Consider the following 25,022-nt stretch of genomic DNA (forward strand, 5'->3'; position numbering starts at 1 on the left):
CTGTTTTATTATATTGTATTATTATGTTAATCAGATCAGATCATAATATTTTTATTCATACTGTAGTAGTATATCCTTTTAAAAAAATATGGACCTGATTAATGTATTTAGAGAATTTGTAATCAAGTTGGGTAAATTTCTGACTAAGTCACAGTTTGCAGTTGGCTTTATCTTGTTCCCATATGATAGAGCAAAATATTCACTATGGACCAGTTAAAAAATTTATTAATGTCTACCTAATCATATAAGCTGATTAATCCAGTTTTGCATATTTGTCAAAAAAATCTTTGGGTTTGAAAATGTCATCTGTTTCAGTAGCACTTTCCATAATTGTTAAAGCAAGTTGTGTGTGGAAACCGCATTCATTGAAAGCATTGCAGCATGCCTCTTCTTCCAGTGCTCTGAAGAAGCTGAATCTTTATAGTCTGTAGAAAATGACCAGGCACTCAGTCTAATCCATATAGTATTTGCTGTTAGGTGCTATTGGAACCATAGCTAGAAAAATTGTGTTGGTCTCCAGTATGAGAATTATACTATGGTTGTGACTGTTATTGGACTAAGAGTGGGAATACCCAGTTTAAAATCCCCCTCAGCCCTGGGAAACTCACTGGGTGGCTTTGGATAGGTCTCTTTCAGAGCCCAACCCAACTCAATGGGAGGGAAAATGAGAAGAGGTAGTGCTATTTACAATGCGCTGATCTCCTGGAAGGAAGATAGGGTATTAATATGACAAATAAAAGTGTGCAATAAATACATATGGACTGAGATGTAAACCCTGGTGTGTTCATTAAAGTTTATTTTCAGAAAACCATCAATGTGGCTGCAGAAAAACAGAACCATCCTACTTGTTGAAATGCAAAAATCTTAAAAGCATACCTTTAAAAAACCCTTACTTGGCATATTTAGAATTACTTATTAAAGTTTGAGCAAGACTACTATTCCTTTGAGCAGCTTAATATTGTGTAGCATTACACATTCAGAAACGTAGGCAACCACATTTTTGAATGGATGTTTTTTCTCTAAGTATAGATGTTTGTGCTAAACCCGCAGCTGTGTTAAAGAGGCGATTCTGTCCTTTCCCTTTTCAAGCTAGAAAAGTGATTCATTCTTGCAGAAGAAAAGTATAATTAGAATGAAGAAAACAAACTGGCATGTTATTGTGCTAGCTGTTGAATTCTCCTGTCTTCTTTTTCTATTTGGTACTTATTTATGAAGAGAATGAAAAGAGCTTTGTGCAGAGTTGCTAAAATATATCAAACAGCAGCAGTCATGCCCGCCCGCCCTCCCTCCCTCCCTCCCTTCCTTCCTTCCTTCCTTCCTTCCTTCCTTCCTTCCTTCCTTCCTTCCTTCCTTCCTTCCTTCCTTCCTTCTGGAACTAAAGGTATTTCTGGCACTTTTAAAATCTGAAATGGCATGCTAATACCATGTTTTTCATCAAAATTCATTCCCCTGCTATCTATGCATTCCACTGAGAGGCTGTCATTCTAAATATAACTACAGTTAAAAATATTATTTTCTCTAAATGTCAGAATAAAAATGGAAGCAAAGCTACATATGTTTCATTCACCCCATGAGTTCTGCTCTTGTCCTCTGAGAGTTTGATGGAGAAATGCTTTGAGAGAATTGAAGCTTCTTGCCAAGGTACAAGTTGAAAATGTTCACAAGGAATAGACATTCCTTTAGAAGGGTTAGTAGTTGAAGAAAGAGCCTTCCCAGCGGGCCTTACTCTAGCTGGGTAGATGAATGCCCGCAAGAAGGAGACTCAGCAAGATCCGGGGGTTGAAGGATGATAATAGCCCTTTTTTATCTGGATGACAGGCCTGTACATTTCTCTTTTATTTGGTGCTCTCTAGCAATTACTACCTGAATTAAGTTCCTGTTTTCTTCCATTTGGCACATCTATAAAATGCTGTCAGTAGCTTGCAAAATCTGTTCCTGGTATTCACTCACCTATTACTGGTATGTTTGAAATAAGTATATTTATTTATATTTGTATAATTGCCCATCACATGAAAGTAAGTATATTTTAAAACCAGACAACAGAAAATATTGCTCCATTTCACTGTAACAGAACAAACAAGAAATCAGACTTGTTAGACAAATCAGACAAAATCTGATTTGTTAGCCAAGGAATGTATCCATTTTACTAATCTCATAAATGTACAGGTAGTCCTTAACTGAAAACAGTTCATTTAGTGACCGTTCACAGTTACAACAGCACTGAAAAAAGTGATTTATGACCGATTTTCACTTTATAGCATCCCCATGATCATGTGATCAAAATTCAGATGCTTGGCAACTGGTTTATACTTAGGACTGTTGCTGTGTCCCGAAATCATGTGATCCCCTTTTGCAAACTTTTGACGAACAAAATCAACAAGGAAGCTAGATTCACTTAACAACCGTGTTACTAACTTATCCACTGCAGTGATTCACTTAACAACTGTGGCAAGAAAGGTCATAAAATGGGGCAAAACTCACTTAACAAATATCTCACTTAAGAACAAGAAATGTTGGGTTCAGTTGTGGTCATAAATCGAGGACTAACTGTATAAACCTGTGTATATTACATCATTGCATTGCATTTTTTTAAAGATGCCAACCTCCTCCTTCCCACTCTTATACTAGATATGCAATATTTTTTTTGTTTTAAGTATATATTTTTTTGTTTTATCATAAAAGGTAAAATACAAAACAGAAAAACAAATAAAACAAAAATGTACATCTAGCACTAACAACAACAAAAAAGAAAACAAAATTGGTGTACAGAAAAAGAGAAAATGGTGATCAAATATTAAATAAATTTAACATTTAACATATAGAATCCATCTCCCTTTGTTAATAATCTGTTATTGTATTTGGCAGATAGAAAGTCCACAAATGGTTTTCAGTCCCTTACAAAGCTATCTAGTCCATTATCTTTGATCAGATTATCTCTGATCAAAGCAGTTTAATTTCACCATCTTGACTAATTCACTCAATTTTAAAATCCATTCTTCAATCCCTTTTTTCCCCAGTGCTTGGCAAGTACAATCCTCGCAGCCATCACCGTGTGAAGAATAGCACCCCAAATTGTTTTTCAATTGGCTTGTCCAAAATACCTAAAAGAAAAGTTTCATGTTTCATTAATATTTGTATCTTAAATATTTTCTAGATTGTCATTGTTAGACCACCCCATACAATAATACGAACCTAGATTTTGACTACATTTCCAACACTTATTAGAAGTCCCATTTTCACTAATCTATCTGGGATCAAATGCCAACGATACATCGTTTTATAAAAAAATTCTTTCAAGCTATAATTTAATGTAAATTTTAGTCCAATACTCCATACGTTCTCCCATTTGTCTAGCGTTATGTTATACCCAATTTTTTTTGCCCATTTTACCATACGATCTTTAACATATTTATCTTCCAGATTCATATTGAGTAACATTTTATATACTTCAGCAATCAAGTGGTCATCTCAAGAACATAAATTAATGTCCAGTTCAGATTTAGTTCCTGTGAAAACAAAACTTTTTTTTATCAAGTTTAAAAATTCTATAATAATTAAATCAGTCAATATATTTTTTCTGATTTAAATATTGGTTTGAAATAGTTTGTTTGCAGTAACTTTGATCAAGTTGTAGTCAGTCTTATACTCAATGGAATTTACTTAGTTAAATTAGTTTTTAAGCTTCAAAATTAGGAAAACAGACTGTTCTGAATTCATTACATAGGAACAGGAGCATAACCTGAGGAGCCTCGGGGGCCAAATTAAGGTATTAATATTAATCTATAAAACTGCCTTGTCTTCAAAAGTACTCCTCCCCCAAGAATGTTGAAGGTACTTCTTCTTCTTGTGCCATATCCATCATTGGACGTTGGCGATCACGTTGGCAATCCTATTTTTGTTAACAGCCACATGAAAAAGTGCTGCTGAGTTTTGTCCAAACCAGTCCCTTAGTTTTTGAAGCCATGATGTTCTTCTTCTGCCTGGACCTCGTTTGCCTTCAATCTTTCCCTGTGTTGTGATTTAGGCTTCCTGAGTCAAGGGAAATTTGGCTGATTTTGATCCTGATCCTTTTACAACTCAAGATACTTGAATATGCAGAATAATTGTTTTGGGACCACCCTATCTTTTGAACATGTGATGTGTCATGTGATGTCATGATGGCCAAATGACCATGGAAATGTCTTCGGAAAGCTCTGGCTCAATGGCCTTGAAATGGAGATGAGTACCGTCCCCTATAGTCGGCAACTACTAGTGGAGTAAAATCTGCAGGGATTTCTTTAGCTTTTACCTGTCTTTTGAAAACAGATATTGTGGTTAATTCCTATATTTCTACTGTTTTATTGTCTGATATTAGGATAGATATTTCTACTACTGATAGTTGTTACTTTATAAGTTAAGGATGTATTTTTTTGTATACCTGTATGAGCAATTTCAAGTGATATAAATTATTAACAGTAATGTTAGCGGGCCTGGTCTGTCATTGCATCTGGATTCAAATTTTCATTTAAATCAAATGAAGTATATTTTAAAAATCGATGCAAACTTTTGGTTGAATGATTGGAAAAAAGAGTTTAATATGCAGAACTATCCATTCAGCAAATGGAATTCTTGAGTACAAGGTTCTTCAGGGGACAAAATTAAAACTAAGATAAAATATTTGGTTTTATTGTGTTTCACTAAGCTTTTTAAAAATATTCATTCTTTTTCATCTTAGTTTGATCCTTTTTTTCAAAAAAAAAAATAGCATTTTGCCATGAGCACATTACAGATGCATTTTCCATAATGCATATTTATTTTGTTTTCTGTCTTTAGTTGTAGCATTAACCATCATTTCAGTCATTTCAATAATTTTCAATATTTGAAGGAAAAGCAGATTCAATATGAGATAATGTTTTGTACTACCTATCTCCATAAATTCTGTCACATTGCAGTTTTCTATATTTGTTTATTTCTGCTTACTGTTCGGACATTTGTTGTTTCAAGCATGCTTTGTGTGTTTTCCCATTGATATGGTTTTATGTAATTATGTCCTCTTTTTAGTATTTTTTTTTAGTGCTTGCATTAATTTAACTTATGTACCTTCATTGTCTCTATCTGTTGTAAAAGACAACATTTTGTCTTTGACATCTTACTTACATAAACTTTGTTCTGTATATACTGTATAGTATACTGTATTCAGTGTACTTATCTTGAACCGATGTGATAACTGTCTCCAATTTAGCATCCTTCAGATGAAGGGAAACCAAAACTTTCAGAAATTGTTGCAATTTTGTGAGCATATTTACTATCTTTCTTCTAGCAGTAGACATAACTGAGAATCTCCTACCCAAGCACTGAGTAAATTGTATCATTCAGGAAATACATTTGCCATTTGTTTCCAGATTATGGTTCATAGTTTAAATATGGGTCAAGAAAATATGGTGCGTCAGATATATTGGAAGTTAGTCTTCATCAGACTTGGTCAACATGGTTAACAATCATGAATGATTTACATAGAATCCAGCTATGTCTTGAGGGCCGCAAGTTCTCCACCTCTGATTTAGAATTACTACATCTTTTTATCTCCTGTATGAATTAAATTATTTGTTATAAAGAAGAAATCAGGCTCAAACTGATTTTTAAATCCAGATGTAATCTACATTGCTAATATTTACCATGATTCCTCAGATCCAGAAAACAATAAAAGTTTCTGCTCTTTCTCATGAGGCATAAAAGAGAAGAGGAAAGATAAGGGAGGAAGAGAGCTGGGGTGAGGTGGCCTTACTACAGTTTGTCATCATCACAGGAAAACCTTATTGTCTATTATAACAAAGCTGAATCGGTTCATTTTTTTTGTAGGAGATAATATAACATGTCTAACTGGGAAGATATGCTGCTTCTTTCCCAGTGGTTGCTATTCATAGCAGAGACTTTAAGTCAATACTGGAGAGAACATTACTTTTTCGGTATTAGTTTTACTAGTGAAACAATTGAATCTAAACAAGATAACTGGCCAAAACCAATCTATATTGTGTAACAATTTTATGTCAATTTAGTGGAAACCTGACTGCCTAAAGAAGAACTTTTTAATGCAGGGATTAAAATTTTGTCTGGGATGGTTTAAAGGCTTCTGCATTGGGGTGCAAGGGATTGGACTAGAAGACCCCAAGGCCCCTTCTAGCTCTAGGATTCTATGAGACTATTTTAAAAGAGGGGGGGGGAGAGAAAAGGACTGGTTTGTTCCTTATTTGATAAATGATATTTTTCACGTAGAATGCATTTTTGCATTCAGTATATTCCATGTATTAGCACGGGATGGGCGACATGAAAAACAAGCTGGTTTAAGGTTAAGCCCAGCCATTTTTGGAAATAAATCTTATTTAGAAATCCAGAAATATTTTTATTTGCTTGATACAAAATAGAATGATAATAGAATAACCATGCAAAGTTATAATTATTCTGGAATTTCCAGACAATTTGTTGCAGTATGCTATTTTCTTCACTCTAAAAGTGTATATATATATATATATATATATATATATATATATATATATATATATATATATATATATATATATATATATATATATATATATATATATATACTGTTACTTTTTTATTGGATGTGCGGAAATTATCTGGATTTGAAGGATGCCCCTGGCAAAGAAAGACTGTAGCTATATGTTCACAATTTTTTTTTCAATCACTTGCATTACAGCCGAAATCAACAATGACCAAGCTCTAAGTGTGAACATTGATGTTACTGAACAGCAACATTTTTACCTGAGATGCCAACTGGTAGTTACAAAGGTGTTTTGTAGATGACCAGACATTCCCTGAGATCTTCATGTAAACTTAAAACTGAAATTTTAGTTGTGTTGCTTAGAGAGTTATATTAGTTTAAGCTCCTCTTTTTCCAAATGTATGTATGTAAATGGGAAGGTTTCCAAGAAGATTGCTAGCTAACCAATTATTTCCAATTTCCAACTATGTACAGTGATACCTTGGTACTTGGCATTAATTCGTTCTGGGAGGTGCAACAGATACTAAAAAGGATGAGTCCCAAACAAATCATGTGACTTACTATGTAACCCATGTAACTTTCTATCTGTCCCTTTTCCTATATCATTGACCTTCCCAGCATGGCCAACTTACTGTCCGCCCTCTGTGGTCATCCCCACTCCTTTTGTAAAGACCTTCCCAGCATCGATGACTTCCTCTATGTTCCCCACAGCTGTTCCCCTCTTCTTATATGTTGAGTACTAAACAAAGGCCGAGTACTGGGAAATATTTTCATGTCAAAATGCATTGAGAACCAAACGAATTTCGAAGCACTTGAGTACCAAGGTTTCTCTGTAGTTGCAGCAGAATATCCTTAGGTGACCTAGCAGATAGTATTGAAAGGTAGTTTCCAGTTTTCCTCAAGGTTGCCATTCAACATGGTACTCAATGTCATGACATTGGGCCGGCCATGGGCAATGTAGAATAACTCCAGTTCTTCCATGCAACAATTCTTCAGCTATTTAAACACTTCTTTTGTATGTTGAATCAGATATTTCTTCTGTACCCATGCTTTTTCAGCATATGAGTTGGTTTCCAGACTCCTCAACATCTTCATTATCTTCCTCTAGACTTGTTCCAATTTGTCCTCATCCTTTTTGAATTACGGTGCCTAACATATACACAATATTCCAAGTGATAGGGTAAAGTGGGTTATCAATATCCCATAATCTGGATTCTGTATCTTCTGTTAAGAAACCCAAGATAGCCTTTGCCTTTTTAGCAGCTCAATCACACTGCTGGCTCATGTCTAACTTATGGTTAATAAAACACCTAGACATATATCTAAAACTGGTCCTTTTTGAATTGAAGTTGAAAAAAATACTGTATTAGTACCTAGTTAGCACAACTTGGAAATGTGAAAAGGAATGTTTTTGAAATATTAATGTTGGAAAATGTATAATTTACTTTTAAAAAAGCAATCAATAGAATAAACATAATGAAACTATACATATTGATGTATTTCATAACATATTGATGTATTTCATAACATCAAAGCCAATTATTTTATTGGTTTATTCCTTTTATCAACTCTTTTATTGTTATAAAAAACTGATAGCCAGGTGTTTGAAGGTTTTATTTATTGAAGGGTCCACTTCCTGTTGAAGATAAATGAATCTGGTATATATTTGGTGCTGTAATCAATAATGTTAACATTGTAAATGTTATTGGAACAGGAATACATAAGACTTCAAGTTTTATTACAGAAAAACTGAACTCATGATGTTGTAAAATTCTCTCACAAAGATAGCCTTGAAAAGGGGATTAGGATTGCGTGTGAATACAGTTTGAACAACATTAGATGAATGTGTTATAAGTCATATGTAAACATATTCCATTAATTTCATGGCTCATAGTCTGAGGAAAGAAAATGTTCTCTCTTTGCAGATACTCCACTTAGAAAATTGCTTCAGAATATAATTAACAAGCAATTTCTTCAGTTGCTAATGTGTTATGTTTACAGCTTCCTGTTGTGGCAGTTGACCATTCTTTTAATTTTCTCTCCCCCTCAGGTTCCTGTACAGTGGTCAGATATGGTAACTTTAAAAGCCAGAATGATCAATTATGGTTTACCGCGTTATCATTGGCTGACCCACGCTTGGAATTTCTTCCAGAGGGAGGTTAGTGATCAAGCAGTCAATAATTATGTCTGTGAATTATAAATTGCATTTTTATGTAGTCAAATTAAATGTGATAGATGTGATTTTTTTTCTTCTCCTCATATGTCCTATTACAGTTGTAAATGTGATGGACAGTAACTAATTCAAATAAATTAATCAATATAATGAATAATCTTCTCCCACCTCTTGTCCACGTGATGGATAGGAAACTGTCACATATTAAGCTAAAGATAAACAGGAGAAGGCAATTACTGATTTTGCCTTGATTTTGAGTATGTCTGAAGCTGGCCAGAAATTATAACCAGAAGTAGTATGTTGCATGAATCAACTTACCAGACTTATCATGCTTCATTCAACTGTCCATGGTTAAAATTGTGATTTTGTTCTACATATGAGCTGAGCCACATAGTACTGGAGTTGATGGTATTCAGCCTTAATCAGGATGGCGGGTTAGAATAGAATAGAATAGAATTCTTTATTGGCCAAGTGTGATTGGACACACAAGGAATTTGTCTTGGTGCGTATGCTCTCAGTGTACATAAAAGAAAAGATACATTCGTCAAGAATCGTAAGGTACAACACTTAATGATAGTCATAGGGAAACAGTCAATATAAATCTTAAGGATACCAGTCACAAGGTTACAGTCATACAGTCATAAGTGGGAGGAGATGGGTGATAGGAACGATGAGAAGACTAATAGTAATGCAGACTTACTTTTCATAGTAAAAGGAATGATCTGCATAAATTATGGAAAGGAAAGAACATGTTCCTGATGAAAATATCTTATATGCTTCAAAGGTTTTAATTTAAAATGAATTTGAAAACTTCAGTGTTTAAATTTAATCTCTGGGAGTAAAGTTGAAGAAAGCCTAATCATTTCCAGAGAATTACAAGCAATGTTTCCATAGATTGCTATTGAGTGATAGGGTCCAGTTTTATTTCTTGCATGTAACTGATGGTGGAACAGCACTAATTTGTACATTAATGGAAACAAGGGCACAGAAGAATATTAACAGGATGAATCATTATATAGAAAATACATGGAAGTATGCATAAAAAAGCCATCGATTCCAGATACTTGTTCACAGACCAGACACATTTTAAATGTCAGTCATTTTCTTGAAATCTGTGCATTTAAAAATTTCTTGGCTGAATTGGTAAGTTTGTTTTAGAAACAGCTAAAAAGGGAAGACAAATTCAATTAATGAGTTGCATTCTTGAAAAGCTCTGCATCTATTAAAGAAAAAACATGCTTCGTCTTTTTTGATGAGTGGAGGGGGAGACTTGGAAAAAAAACTGGTTTATTCTTCCTGGGGGGAAAAGGCCTTATTCTCTTTGCGTTCTGTCCTGCTTTAAGAATTGCAACCTTAATGAGTGTTGGGATTCTAAGTGCTGAAATTGTTACAGAGAGAGCACTTGTGGTGAGAAACTGTTATGGGTGCTAATTACAGACAGCTTTTTTCTGTTTCATTGGGCAAATGAGAAAATTATGCCCCTTATTATTACACCAATTGCAGGAGAAAATGTGCAGTAATTTTAAAGAAAATTTTAAGAAAGAAATAAACATTCCTTAGTGGCTTAGTTTAAAATTATCTTTTTGGAGAAGCTCTCTGGTGTAACCATACTGTTGGTGCATTCACTAAATGATTCTGATTATTGTTAAACCTATTATTGCTATGTTGTAAACTTTTTAAACTTTTAATATTTGTATGCTGCCTGTTGTATTGAAGAGTTGAACTGATTTGGCAGATTGAACTGAATTGGCAGATAAATCTTGAAATAAATAAAGGCTAACTATGGACATGCCAAAAACACTTACATGGACACACATGAGAATTGATAGAAGAGAGAGATACTATTACAAACTGAGGGCCAGGGCCAGAAGTACAGAAGACAGGTATATGCCACTGCTGTACTGAATAGAAATCTGAACAAGATTTCTTCAAAGTCATCTGGTCTATGCAGAGACATGCCATGCATTTATCCAAATTCCCAGTTGCCCTGTAATCAATGCTTTCCAAGTTACCTACAAAAATACTCTTAAACAAATACATTTATACACAGCTAAACTAAATACAAGAAACGCAAATTAGACAAATCAAAATAGCAGACAACAATGACCATGTAAAAGAAATTCGTATTTTCATCCTTACATGTTTTATCCCAACTGGATTCATACATGCAGTTCTCAGTTCTATGAGGAGCCATGTTGAATGTAATATTTGGCCTCTGACCATACATAACATGTGCTGTTATAAAATATGGGTGCCGATGGGCTATTTAATAATAATAATAATAATAATAATAATAATAATAATAATAATAATAATAATAATAATAATAATAATAATAATAATAATTTTATTTCTATACCGCCCTTCTCCCGAAGGACTCAGGGCGGTGTACAGCCTATTTAAAAACACAAACAAAACAATGATATAAAATTTAAAATAATTAAATAAATGGCTCAAATTTAAAACCCCAATAAATTTAAATACCCCAATTTAAAACTATTGTATTGATAGTCCGGCCTGGCGGAACAACAGGGTCTTCAATGCGCAGCGAAACACCCGGAGGTCAGATATCTTACGAATTTCCGGGGGCAGTTCATTCCACAGGGCTGGGGCTCCCACAGAGAAGGCCCTCCCCCTGGGCGTCGCCAGCCGACATAACTTGGCTGACGGCACCCAGAGGAGACCCTCTCTGTGGGAACGAACTGGTCGGTGGGAGGCTATTGGTGGCAGAAGACGGTCTCGGAGGTATCCGGGTCCTATGCCATGGAGCGCTTTAAAGGTGGTAACCAACACCTTGAATCGCACCCGGAAGACCACCGGGAGCCAGTGCAGCTCGCGCAGGAGGGGTGTCACATGGGCATAACGGGTTGCGCCCATAACCACCCGCGCGGCCGCATTCTGGACCAGTTGGAGCCTCCGAGTGCTCTTCAAGGGGAGCCCCATGTAGAGAGCATTACAATAGTCCAACCGGGAAGTAACAAGGGCATGAGTGACCGTGCGCAGGGCGTCCCGATCCAGAAAGGGCTGCAACTGGCGAATCAGGCGAACCTGATAAAAGGCCCCCCTGGCCACGGCCGTCATATGCTCTTCTAAAGACAGCCGCGCATCCAGGAGGACACCCAGATTGCGAGCCCTCTCCGTGGGGGGCAAAGATTCACCCCCAATAGTCAGCAATGGCACCTGCTGACTATATCGGGGCGCCGGAAGCCACAGCCACTCGGTCTTGGAGGGGTTGAGTCTGAGCCTGTTCCTCCCCATCCAGGCCCGCACGGCCTCCAGGCAGCGGGACATCACATCAAGGGCATCGTTGGGGTGGTCTGGGGTGGAGATGTACAGCTGGGTATCGTCAGCGTACAGATGACACTTCACTCCAAAACCACGGATGATCTCACCCAGCGGCTTCACATAAATGTTGAACAGGAGGGGCGAGAGGACCGACCCTTGCGGCACTCCCCATGCGAGACGCCTCGAGGTCGACCTCTGCCCCCCTGCCAACACGAACTGCGAGCGGTCGGAGAGGAAGGAGGAGAACCACCGCAAAACGGTGCCCCCTATTCCTAACCCCCTCAACCGCTGCAGCATGATACCATGGTCGATGGTATCAAAAGCCGCTGAGAGATCTAATAGGACTAGGACAGAGGAACAACCCCTGTCCCGAGCCCTCCAGAGATCATCCACCAACGCGACCAATGCCGTTTCTGTGCTGTACCCCTGCCTGAAGCCCGACTGGTACGGGTCTAGATAGATAGCTTCATCCAGGTGCCGGGGAAGTTGTCGTGCCACCACGCTCTCAACAACCTTCGCCACAAAACGAAGGTTGGAGACTGGACGATAGTTGGCTAATTCAGCCGGGTCCAGGGAAGGCTTCTTGAGGAGGGGCCTCACTACCGCCTCTTTCAAGGCAGCAGGAAAGGCACCCTCACCCAAAGAAGCACCTATAATCCCCTGGAGCCAGCCTCGTGTAACCTCCCGGGAGGCCAGTACCAACCAGGAGGGACACGGGTCCAATAAACACGTGGCGGCACTAATCTTACCCAGAACCCTGTCCACATCCTCGGGAGATGGTTTATTTGGTTTGAGATATTTTACAGAGATATGTGCTATGTGTGTCCATGGCAAGGAACTTGGTGAAACCTTCCATATTTAATCATTGTATCTAAATGCTCTAATTTCACTTGAATATGTGTTCTGCTGAAATACTTGGGCATTTTGCGTTTAGAGGCAGTCCTCACTTAGCGACCATTCAAAATTATGACAGCCACTGCCCCCAAGAGGTACTTAACCCGATTTTTGAAGTTCTGAAGACCATAACCCCCATCCCCATCTGTGGTCACATGGTAGCATTTGGGTGCTTGGCAACTGGCTCGTAGTTTGGCCATTCACAGCATCCCACAGTCACATAACTGATTTTTGATGTTTTTTACAAGTTCCTAACATTTACTTCCAGGTTCTTGCAAAAAATACCCTTTAAATAAAATGGATTTGCTTAATGACCTCCACATTTGCTTAACAACCACTACATTCACAGGAAAAAAAGGTCATAAAACTCTGTGCAATCATGAGGTGATCCACTTAATGATTGTAATGACTTACTACCATAATTCCTGGCTCAATTATATTCATAAGTCAAGGACTATTTGTAGCTATTTTTCCATTTTAAAGGTGTGTTTATAGTAGTACTCCCATTTCAATATACTGGCCTTACTAAAGGTAGCTATCTTTCTTTGAACTTCTGCATCTAAAATTTTTGGATTTTTAACCCTTTTTTAGAGACAGCTGGACAAGAAACATAAAAGCCTTTTCTTCATAAAATTCCTCATATAATTTGCTTGTTGTACAGTACGAAGGATTTTAATTGAGATTTAGTCCTGATTTTCTCTTGATTTTCTATCAAACACAGTTTTGGGTGTTTGAGATTCCATAAAAATGTTATTATTCAGAAACCTGGGAATGGGTGATTTTGGTTTCCCATAGATTTTCCATCCCAGCTTCCGCTCTCCCAAAGTACCCATCTCAAAACAAAACAAATGTTTGGCTGTTAATTTATTTATATTTATCCTATCTTTATTGTTTTTTATAAATAATTTAAGGTGGTGTACATATCTCACACTCCTTTTTCCTCCAGTTTTCCCCATAACAACAAGCCTGTGAATAGATTGAGAGAGATTGTCTGGTTTACAGTCACCCAACTGGCTTTCATGCCTAAAGCAGAATTAGTCTCTTCTAGCCTGATGCCTTAACCACTAGACCAAACTACGCTCTCATTTTTTATTCATTAATTTATTTTACATTAGAAAACCAGTAAGATCATTACTCCTTTGCCCAGTTACATATTATTTAGAAATTTAGATTCTGTCATGAGGATTAGAAACTTTTTCTGGGAAAATGAAAAATTATCAGAAAAATAGAATTACTTTAATCCAGTCTTAATGGCACAGAAGTGACAGTTTATTAATAGATATTTCCTGCTATAAACTTCTGTAAGTTATGCCTAAATTCCAATAATATTCTCTTGCCAAATATGCAAATCTAACTTTTGAAACAGAGATACTTGTGAAAGGCATTCCAGGCCCAAAGCAATTTTTAGGTGGCTTAATTAGAAATGCTGACTTACATACAGTTTTAGGAATAAAACTAATTTGGAGTATTTCCCAATATAACATTTTGCTAACTGACCAATTACTGTTTAGCTTTTGAAAGTATTTGGAACTTACTTGCTTTCTACTTTAGTGAGTACCTATCTTTTTATTTCACCCAAAACACATAATTTTATTTGGGAAACAATTTTTTAAAGTTAGGATACATTAATTTCCTAATAGGCATGCTGTTTTTTTGTTTTTGTTTTTCCATTTTAAAGCAGAGGCTTTGCTTACCAAGATGAGTTACAAAGGAAAACAAAGGCCTTAAGGTTTGGACGATAATTTTCATATTGTATTTTGAGAGGAATTTCATTTAGGCTCTCTTGAAGTTTACAAAACATCTATCTGCAGACACATAAGTGCTTTAGGTAGTTCAATCAAATGGAAGGATAAGATGATGTTTGGCTTGGGCAATATTCCAAGCTGTTTTTCTTTATAGCTCTAAAGAGGCCTTGTTTTCTTCTAGAGTATTGCTATTCAAAACAAGGCTTCCTTTAGAGAAGTTGCAAGCTTGAATGCAACTCAGAATTGTTCACTGCAATCTGTGGTCCTTAAGCATCATACAATGGTTCTTTTGCAGTTTAAATGCTGTGGAGTGGTGTATTTCACGGATTGGCTGGAAATGACAGAGATGGATTGGCCTCCTGATTCCTGCTGTGTGAGGGAATTCCCAGGATGTTCTAAACAGGCACACCATGAAGATCTTAGTGACCTTTACCAGGAGGTAAGACTTTAAACAAAAACCTACTTCTAAGCCTGGGAACTGGGTGTTTTATTTGCTACAGCTGCTTTCCACCTACAGTATAAGCACATCATTCTAAAGTCTTCAGCTGCATGCGGACATTGATAGCGGAATTTGGACTATATTTTTTTACTAGACAATGCTTACCCCATTGCGTCATCATTTCAGAGTATTTCTTTAGCTAAACCAAGAAACAGAATGGGTGGGCATAAAAGCAGCAGGAGTAGAAATGATTTCCTACTTCTTGGAAGCTTCCCCATTGAGTTTCTTTGTGGGAATCTGGCAGGGGGTATCACAAATTTTCCCTTCCTTTCCCTTCACAGATAAATGGCTGCTGGTGGGAGGGGAGGGAGCGAGATATTGTGAGATTGATTGGGAAATTGTCATAGACTGTTTAAAATAGCAATAGACTTTTATACCTCTTCACGGTGCTTTACAACCCTCTCTAAGCGATTTACAGAGTCAGCATATTGCCCCCTCCCCAACAATTTGGGTCCTCATTTTACCCACCTTGGAAGGATGGACGGCTGAGTCAACCTGGAGCCTGGTGAGAGTTGAACTGCCAAATTGCAGGCAGTCGGCAGTCAGCAGAAGTAGCCTACAGTGCTGCACTCTAACCACTGTGCCACTGTGCCAAAATGAATGTCATATGACAGCAGCAGTTGCACTGAAACAGCCATAGCTTCCCCAAATTTCATTCCCACAGGTCCTAGATTTTGAATGCAGTCTGGAAATTGAGCCATTTGAGGTACCTTGGTTTAAAAATTGCCTTCCTGTGATGTACTGTTTCACACAGTTGAAAGTCATGATAATGAGAATTTTTAGTAATAGTATTAGTATTAGAAGTAGTAGTAATGTGTGTATGTGTGTGTATATAAAACTGGGATGAGCATCCATAAGAAGTGGGGAACATGCAGTCCACAACATTCCTTTGGGGATATTCAGAGCCAGCTCCCCTCTAGATAAGGTAGGAAAAGGGTCAATTTAGCTTTAACCCCTCCAATTCTAATCCCTTCTAGAGAAAAGGCCATAAAAGTTGTTTCTTCTTACTTTGATGATTTCAAAGTATGTTTCCAGCATGTCTCTTGTGACCTTCAGGAGCCAAACAATTAAAAGTCCAATCCTGGGCCATTTTCTATAAGGAAGTGAGTTCCTTTTTTCTACTGACATTTTTCTTAGACTATAACAAAATTCTTGATTTTGTTTTGATCCAGGAAGACCAAAAACAAGGCACAAGTCTTTTTCCCATGTAGCAGTATTTAGATGTAAAACTGTTTATGAACTTGGAGATAGTATTGCCACCATGGCCCACAGCCATTGATAGCCTTACCTTTGGTGAATTTGAACATTCAAATCAGATGCTTCATGGGCAGCTCATATAGAGCTGGTTTTCTTCTGAAATAGAAATCAGTTTTCTAAAGACAAATTTGGCATGACTATATATATATTTTCATTCCCCTCTTCCAGCAGGAAATTATTGAGTGTTCTTATTGGTGTCACTGTTAATCCAGCCAAAAATAAAAATCTTTATAAAGGAATTTAAAACATTAAAATATATTTAAAGTTCAATGCAATACCTTAATGAATCCCATATGTTTTGTCATTCTTTTTTAGAAATCTTTAAAAAATTGCTAGCATTACAGTTACAGGTAATTCTCAATTTATGACCACAACTGAGCCCAAAATTAGTTGATATTAGTTGAAATTAGTCGAGACAGTTAAATGAATGTTGGCCCATTTTACGACCTTTCTTGTCACAGTTATTAAGTGAATTACTGCAATTATGTTAGTAATACAGTTGTTAATTAAATTTGGCTTCCTCATTGAATTTGCTTATCAAAAGGTTGCAAAATGACCTTGGGACACTGCAACTATCATAAATATGAGCCAGTTGCCTAGCATCTGAATTTTGATCAGATGACTATAGGGATGCTGTAATTGTCATAAGTGTTATGAGTCACTTTTTTCAATGCCACTTTGGTCATTAAACAAAGGTTATAAGTCAAGGACTACCTGTATACATTATGATAAGATTATGAACTAAAGACATTGACTAGTTGCTTCAACAAATTAAACTTCTGCTCTTTTTATACTCTTTCTTCATATTTCAATCATCTAAAAAGCTGAACTACAGGATTTTGTCTGAGGTTGAAGATGAATTATAAACCTTTTAATTTGACAGCTGTTATAGGAGACACAATAAGTGATTTTATTCTCACTTGCCACAAATTTCCAGGATTCCTAAAAATCCAAAGGGAGGGAAAATATGAGAGAGATAATCATTTTTGATTTTCCACTATTAGAAATCTGGAATCCTTTTATTCAATTCCATGCAGTTTTCTTTTTTTTTTTTTCTTCTCTGCCTTTAAGATAAACTGTTCTAAATGTTTCAAGTTTTTATTAAATATCTGGACTAGTGCTTGAAATTTAGTCTACTTTTAGAAATCTGTAGAGAACTCGGCTGAAGAGTTTTGTGGCACAGTGGTTAGAGTGCAGTACTGCAGCTACTTCAGCTGACTACTAGTTCAGCAGATCAGCGGATCAAATCTCATTGGCTCAAGGTTGACTCAGCCTTCCATCCTTCCGAGGTGGGTAAAATGAGGACCCAGATTGTTGGGGGCAATATGCTATTTAGTATACTGTCTTTGGTGTAAGCCGCCCAGAGTCCTCGGAGAGTGGGCGGCATAGAAATATGACTAATAAAAATAAATGACTAATAAAACTTGCTGATCAATATTATTGGCTTCAGTTGAAAATAAATGTGAATGCTTTAAAAGGTTTGTGGTGAAGAGGTGAATTGAGATTTAACCAAAGTAAAAAAACAACAACAACTTGTTAATGAATTGAACATTTAAAATGCATACAATGTATACTAAAATTATCCAAAAGCAGACTTCTACTAACATATCTGATTACTTCTATTTTTATTTAAGAGTTATATCCAGACCTATTTCCAGGATAGCAGATTGTTGCTGAAATCTAATAAAAAGATACATTCAAAAATCCAGAATTAGCATGGGATTTTTCTCTAACATTGAATGGTCACAAGAACATGTGCAAGTGTTCTGACCCAGCTGCCCAAACAAACCCTCTGACGTGAACTCAAAAGATTCCTTTGTTCGGAATGCTGGTAGTCCCGGCAAAAACTTTATCTTGCAGGCTAACAAGTCCGTCCAGAAGATGAATAGTTGTCTGCCACACCTATTCATCTCTGCCCCGTGCCTTTTATCCCAAGAATTAGGGTGGGCCTCATTAGTAGCGGTAGCTCTTCCTTCCCCAGGATTGGCCCATGGCTTTCCACTGCTCTCCCCTTCTCTGCCTTCCGCTTAGCCGCATGTCAGGCACTGGACCCAGCTGTTCCTCTTCTTCTTCATCAACTACCTCCAGACCTGGGGGCTGTTGACTCTCCATCTGAGGGCTGACAGATGGCCCAGGCTCCGCTTCTGTCTCTCTCTGGCAGCTCCATTCCCTCTTCCCCCTCGGAGCTCCCAGATTGAACTGATGCTGACTCTCACGCCTCCTCTGAGTTGGCTGCTGGAGGGGTCGGCGGCTGACAGGCCACAATAGCAAGGCAAAGGCAAATCTAAGTGAACAGAATGTTTCTTGGACAAGACGTAAGAATTGAGAAGATTTTCTCGTCAAATCTCTGTGGGTAGCTCTAGAGAAAGTCAGTTGGAAAATGATACAAATAGTCCTTAGTTAATGACTGCTTGTTGAGCAACTGAAGTTATAACAACAAGGGGACTTATCACCGATTCTCATTGTTGAAGCCATCACAACATCCCCACAGTCATGACTGTGATTTGGGAGCTGGGCACCTGGCTCACAATTAGGGCAGTCACAGCATCTGGAAATCACTTGATTGCCATTTGCAATCTTCTCTGCCGGCTTCCAACAAACAAGTTAATAGGGAAGTGTTCTGACCTAGGCTGCCTTAAAAAGCAGGAAGCAGAAATTGGTCCCGGCAAAACCTCTTTTATTTACACGACTGTGAATTACATTCATTCACAGTCAGCAAGGTTTGTCCAAACAGTTTTTCAAAGGAATATTTGCGGCCGCGCGGGTGGTTATGGGCGCAACCCGTTGTGCCCGCATGACACCCCTCCTGCGCGAGCTGCACTGGCTCCCAGTGGTCTTCCGGGTGCGATTCAAGGTGTTGGTTACCACCTTTAAAACGCTCCATGGCATAGGACCCGGATACCTTCGAGACCGTCTTCTGCCACCAATAGCCTCCCACCGACCAGTCCGCTCCCACAGAGAGGGTCTCCTCAGGGTGCCATCAGCCAAGTTATGTCGGCTGGCGACACCCAGGGGGAGGGCCTTCTCTGGGAGCCCCAGCCCTGTGGAATGAACTGCCCCCGGAAATACGTAAGATCTCCGACCTCCGGGTGTTTCGTTGCGCATTGAAGACTCTGTTGTTCCGCCAGGCCGGGCTATCAACATAATAATTTTAATTGGGGTATTTTAAATTTTTGGGGTTTTAATCCGGCCAAATTTATTTAATTATTTTAATTTTTAATCATTGTTGTGTCTTGTGTTTTTAAATTGGCTGTACACCGCCCTGAGTCCTTCAGGAGAAGGGCGGTATAGAAATAAAATTATTAATTAATTAATTAATTAATTAATTAATTAATTAATTAATTAATTAATTAATTACACTTTATCTTGCTTGGTAAGCTGCAACGTAATTTGTTTCCAAACAGAGTAAGGCAAAACTTGGCACAGAGTCTCTTAGAGTCACGAACAGAACTTTTCACTCTTGAAACTACCAAACAAACGAATTGTTTCCTGCAAAAGTCCCCTCCCCATTTGCTTCTCTTTTGTTTCTTATGGGAGGGGCCAATCATCTGCAAGGTGTGGCTTTACCCCTAAATTGATCCTGCTTTCTGAGTTGTTCTTGTCTTCTGGCAGCTCTGCGCATGCACACACTGGGAACGGGCTCCAGCTGTTTCTCTGCTTCACTGCTGTCTTATCTCCCTCTCTGCCTCCGACGCAGATCCCTCATCCGAGCTTTCCCCAGCCCCCAGGCCTGGCCCATGTTCCTCCCCAACCTTCTCACTGTCTGACTCTACTCCCAGCTCTGCTGGCTGTCTGCAGGCCAGAACAGGAAGTTGCAAATGGTGATGATGTCATGCTTAACAACCACATAGGATTCTCTAAGCAAACGCAACTGGCATTGCCAGATTGCTGTTGTAAGTTGGCATTGTCACATGACATTGCATTTTACAACAGCATCGCTTAGCAACACAGTTGCTGGTTTCAATTACTATCTTTAAATGAGGACTACCTTTATTAGCATACTGATGGAAAGTCCTTTTACATGCCAGAATTCCCAAACTGAATATAGATTTGCAAGAAAAGTCTTAGGAATTGAAACGGAAACTAGAGCAACATTTCCTCACAAATATTAGAATGACCATGTTGTCATAGCCCTTAATTGTTACAGCATTCATACAATTTACAGATCTGAGCTGCCTGTATGTACTCTTCCTTGAGGTTTGTTCCTTTTTATATGATGTGTCTTTCCTGTTTCATATCTTCACAAAATCTTTTGTGCAACCACATTGGCAGCTTGTAGTCTGCTTCATTCCTGGATTTTCACTGAAATTGCTTGTGATTGTTCAGTACCTCCTTTTTAAGAACTTCTATTCATATGTATTCCTTTTCTCATAAGTGTCTCACTAAAGCTTGCCATTGCTCTACATTTATTAAAATTGGCACAGATTCTAGGGTAACTAAAATCCCTCTTTGGTTTAATTTTATTTTTCTTTATTAGTTGCATTTTCTTTTGGAAAGGCTTTTCCTTATTAGAATAAATACTAGCAATAGTACTGATTTTGTTTGTTCTTTAATTTATTTTATCACAAATGCTCTGTACAATGTTGCCAAATTCATTTGATTTGTGAGCAGGTGTAGATAATTTTAACAGTGGAACTTTTCCTCCTTTTTCATTCTTTTGAACAATATGTATTCTCTCACTGATATATTTCAATCATTGGCACCATTGCACTCTTCATATATTTTATACCTATTAAATGATAACATTTTTTATACCAGGAGTTCAAGCTTATTTTGTTCCCTTCTCATACTCTGAACACTAAGATATATAGACAATGAAGGCCATGCACAGCTAATGTTCTATGTGATTTTTTGTGTTGTATGCTGCCCAGAGTTGCTTTTAGTGACATGAGTGGCTATATAAATATGGTAAACCAACAAATATCACTGCAAACAGCCAGGTGAGCCAATTTTTGAGGAAGGTTTCTGGAACCCAACTTAGAATGAAGCTGAGTAAAAGGACTAATCTTACAGTCCTTCTCCCCACTCCCCTATTCTTTGGAATGCTCACCCTTCTGCTGGGAAAATTAGCAAGAAGAGAAGTGATGTCCGTATTTACGTTCATTGGAGAGAAAGAGACTAAGCAGACACACAATAGGGAATACACACGGAAAGGAATGCATTAGCATCAGCTGTTTGCCTAGCCCGTTTGCAGCTGCCTGTTAGGAAAAAGGAAGCCTGTAGCATGAAACTGATTATGGTCTGGTTCATTACAGGTAACAGTACAAGCTGGCTAGAGAGTTCTAATTAAGATCAGAGAGTTGAGCTTGTTAACTTGTAGTTAGCATTTTTTAAGGATGTGTGTCAGCTCAGGAAGAGATAGCTTGTTTAGGTAATCTCTCCACAGCGCAAGGGGCAGGGGAATAAACAACCCAGGTCAGGCACAGGACAATGTGTAGTAACTGACTGTAATGATGAGCAACTAATTGAGAGAAAGAGAGAGATGGACACTGTAAAGGGCATAAATGCATCATTGTTGCAAAGTTACTTTTTCATCTCCATTTAACTGCAAATGGTTGCTGACAGAGGCAGTCACTATACAAGGACTACCTGTGCATTTTTACTAGTCCTTATAGAATGCAACATGTGCCTGCAATCTATCATTCCAATAACTTTGGCCATAGTCCTAGAAATAAAATCTGTTATAGCCAGTCATTCATTTTTAATACTTTTCTTTCCCTTTTTAGTCTAATTCAGTGGAATACTATTTGAACTCATAATGTTTTCCTTTCTAGACAGGCTAATATGTAATATCCAGGAAAAGGTTTTTAATAAATATAAAGTAGGTAGCTGAATCTGATAAAACTGTTCTTTGTGTAGAGTAGATTATGGCACCACTCTGAGTCAGTTGGTCAGAATTAGAGAGTAACTGCCCCATTTGAGGTACTCAGAATTTCTGATTGCAGGCATCTCTGGGCACAGTATAGATATGCTGAATTTTCTTTTTTCTTTTTTTTGTTCCAGGGTTGTGACAAAAAGATGTACACATTCCTGAGAGGAACTAAGCAGCTGCAGGTGCTTCGATTTCTAGGAATCTCCATAGGGGTTACCCAAATTTTGGCTATGATCCTTACAATTACTTTAGTGTGGGCTCTGTATTATGATCGCCAGGATCCACGCACAGACCAAATGCTGTCTTTGAAGAAGGATGCCACTCAACACCTGTCATGTCATTCTGTGGAGTTATTAAAACCCAGCCTGACAAGGATCCTTGAACATACCACAATGGCAAACAGCTTTAACACACACTTTGAAATGGAGGAACTATAGCGCAATATGCCAGTCCGTGATTTCTACAATTTGAATATAGCTATCATTTTAGATCCTGGACATTACATTTTAAGCTGCCATGGAAAAGAAAGCATGGAACTAAGATTCTCTTGAGGACAATTGTTTTTCTTTTCTCATAAAACTTGTTAGAGTTGTAATGCTAAAAATAATTGTTTTACAGAATAAGGACAATTCTTCATTTTTCATGAGATTGTATGCACCATGTGGAAAGTAGATCACTAGTCTCATAACGAGTGGAAAAAAATAGGCAGGAATAATTTTAGAGATCTTACCTATTTAAAGTTTTCACTTCAACAATTCTGTTAAGATTGAGGATGGAAATGTTCAGTGTTGAAAGCCCCACAGATGATAGACAGCCATAGACAATCAGCATTCAACAGTTACATATAATTTAAGTGATTTTTCCATTTCATTTTCAAGGAATAGAAACTGGCAAGCCACAATTATTGAACATGTTGCATTCAGATCTGCTTCCTTGCAGTTGTTAATCACAGCTGAGAAAACTCTGAACTTGGACCTTTCAGAATCTTAAAAAAAAAAAAAATCACCTCTGAAAATATGACACTCTTATTAGTTTAATCCACACATAGAATTGCATGTGAGAAAAATAATTCACAGTAGCACTGTGGTCATGGATGTACTGATGGTAATGCCCTTTGATACAGCAGATGTAGGATTTGCATTTGAAATGTAGCTATCAGTGAAATCCAGGCATGAAATCCAGTTACTTAACAGTACATCATTTCCCAACACATGCGTATAAACTTTGGATCGTCCTCTTGTTTGTGCATTACAACACCAACGTTAATGGATTTTTAAAAAAATATATATATATATCATAGTCTCATATCCTGCAAGCAAGCAAATAGTCAGTGTGTCCCACAATAAAGGCACAAAGAACAGCTTAAAGAGAACCCATGACAACTGTTATTACTAAATAATGGTGGTAATTGCCACTAAAAGATCAGGGATAGACATGTATATAATGTGTGTGTATGTGTAATAGAATTGCTATCAATATGAAAATTTGGACTTTTGTAAAGAGGATAATCTTATTTTAGCATCATTTTGTTTAGTTTAAGGAAATATGTGAATCATTTAATTTTTAATGACTTAATTAATTTTCAAATTAAATTATGTGGACTGAAGAAAAAAATACATATTAATACTTAAGTGTATTTGTTATATGTGACAGATATGTTGTGTGTGTGTGTGTGTGTGTGAATGTTCACCTTGAGATAATTCTATTCATATCTTTATTTGCTGAAACTTAAGTTAGAGGCAATCTATATTGTCTCCAAAGAAAAGTTCCTTGTAAAAGTATTCCAACTTTTCCCCTACCCTACTTATTTTTCAGTAAGAAATTTGGAGGATGATTTACCCAGTTAACCACTGAAATCAATGAGAATAAGCTTACTTAACTTTGCTTAGATTTTGTACTTAGCGTTGTGGAAATATATATTCATGAATGATTTGGCTCATTTGAATATCACGGAAGTATTTCTTTCGTAGGAATTTTTGGATCACCTACCAGCTGCATATTTTCATCAGAATTTGCATATTTGATGGAGGGAGACTAGTAAATGCCTAGCAGTGTATAATTTGCATGGATATTCTTTTGCACTATTTCAGTTTTGTAATCAGGTCAGACATAATACTGCTTAGAGAAACCATGATTTGTTACAGTATAACCAGACAACAGCTATATCTGTATCTTCATCTTATCCTTCTTCTCTACTAAACATAGCTTGAAAGATAACATAGTTTGTTGAGCTTTTCAGTCTCCAAGAAAAGAGCTGAAATTTAAATACAGTCTACAAATTAGAATTGTAAATGACAGTTTCAACTTTAATTTGCAAATCAAGATTCTAGAGAGTATGCAAAAAACATTTTCCACTTTAATTATCATGGGAAATTGTAACTTAATAAAACTGTGATTTAATAAACCCAAAGGTTTCCTTACAAGCTGAGCATGCAAAGAGGCAGGAGGGAAAAATGAGGAACCAGAGATTGATCTCATGACAGTACTTATAACTGCACTTTTGATTTTGTAAATACACATCATGGATTAGCTGATCAATAGGCTAAAACAACAGGTTATTTTGAAAAACTATGTTTTTTTCCTTCTATTTAGAGAATATGCACGGGAGCCAATCCAAATTGGGATTCTGATGTAGGAGAGCAAAAGAGATTAAACTATTTGCAATATTTTGATTTGAAGAACTTGAGCTCAAAAAGAGGTTCAATAGATAACTTTAATGAATTACCTTTTGGCAATTAAAATGGAACGAATGAGAAGCAATTTTGAATCAGCAGAAATCAAAGCCTCCTTCTATA

General features: G+C 37.2%; 1 protein-coding gene across 1 annotated transcript in view; it reads left to right on the forward strand.

Moving 5' to 3' along the window:
• The window catches only part of TSPAN12 (tetraspanin 12), a 76,235-nt gene extending 52,469 nt beyond the window's left edge, over positions 1-23,766 (forward strand). The window contains exons 5-7 of the mRNA XM_070947373.1: positions 8,553-8,660; positions 14,895-15,038; positions 22,359-23,766. Coding sequence (XP_070803474.1) covers positions 8,553-8,660; positions 14,895-15,038; positions 22,359-22,664 — 558 coding nt within the window. The 3' untranslated portion in view covers positions 22,665-23,766. The remainder of the gene's footprint in view (positions 1-8,552; positions 8,661-14,894; positions 15,039-22,358) is intronic.
• The last annotated feature ends 1,256 nt before the right edge of the window (positions 23,767-25,022 follow it).

Source organism: Pituophis catenifer, unplaced genomic scaffold, assembly GCF_029215685.1.
Source record: "Pituophis catenifer annectens isolate HBS135680 unplaced genomic scaffold, rPitCat1.0.hap2 SCAF_7, whole genome shotgun sequence".
In the NCBI taxonomy this organism is placed as follows: domain Eukaryota; kingdom Metazoa; phylum Chordata; class Lepidosauria; order Squamata; family Colubridae; genus Pituophis; species Pituophis catenifer.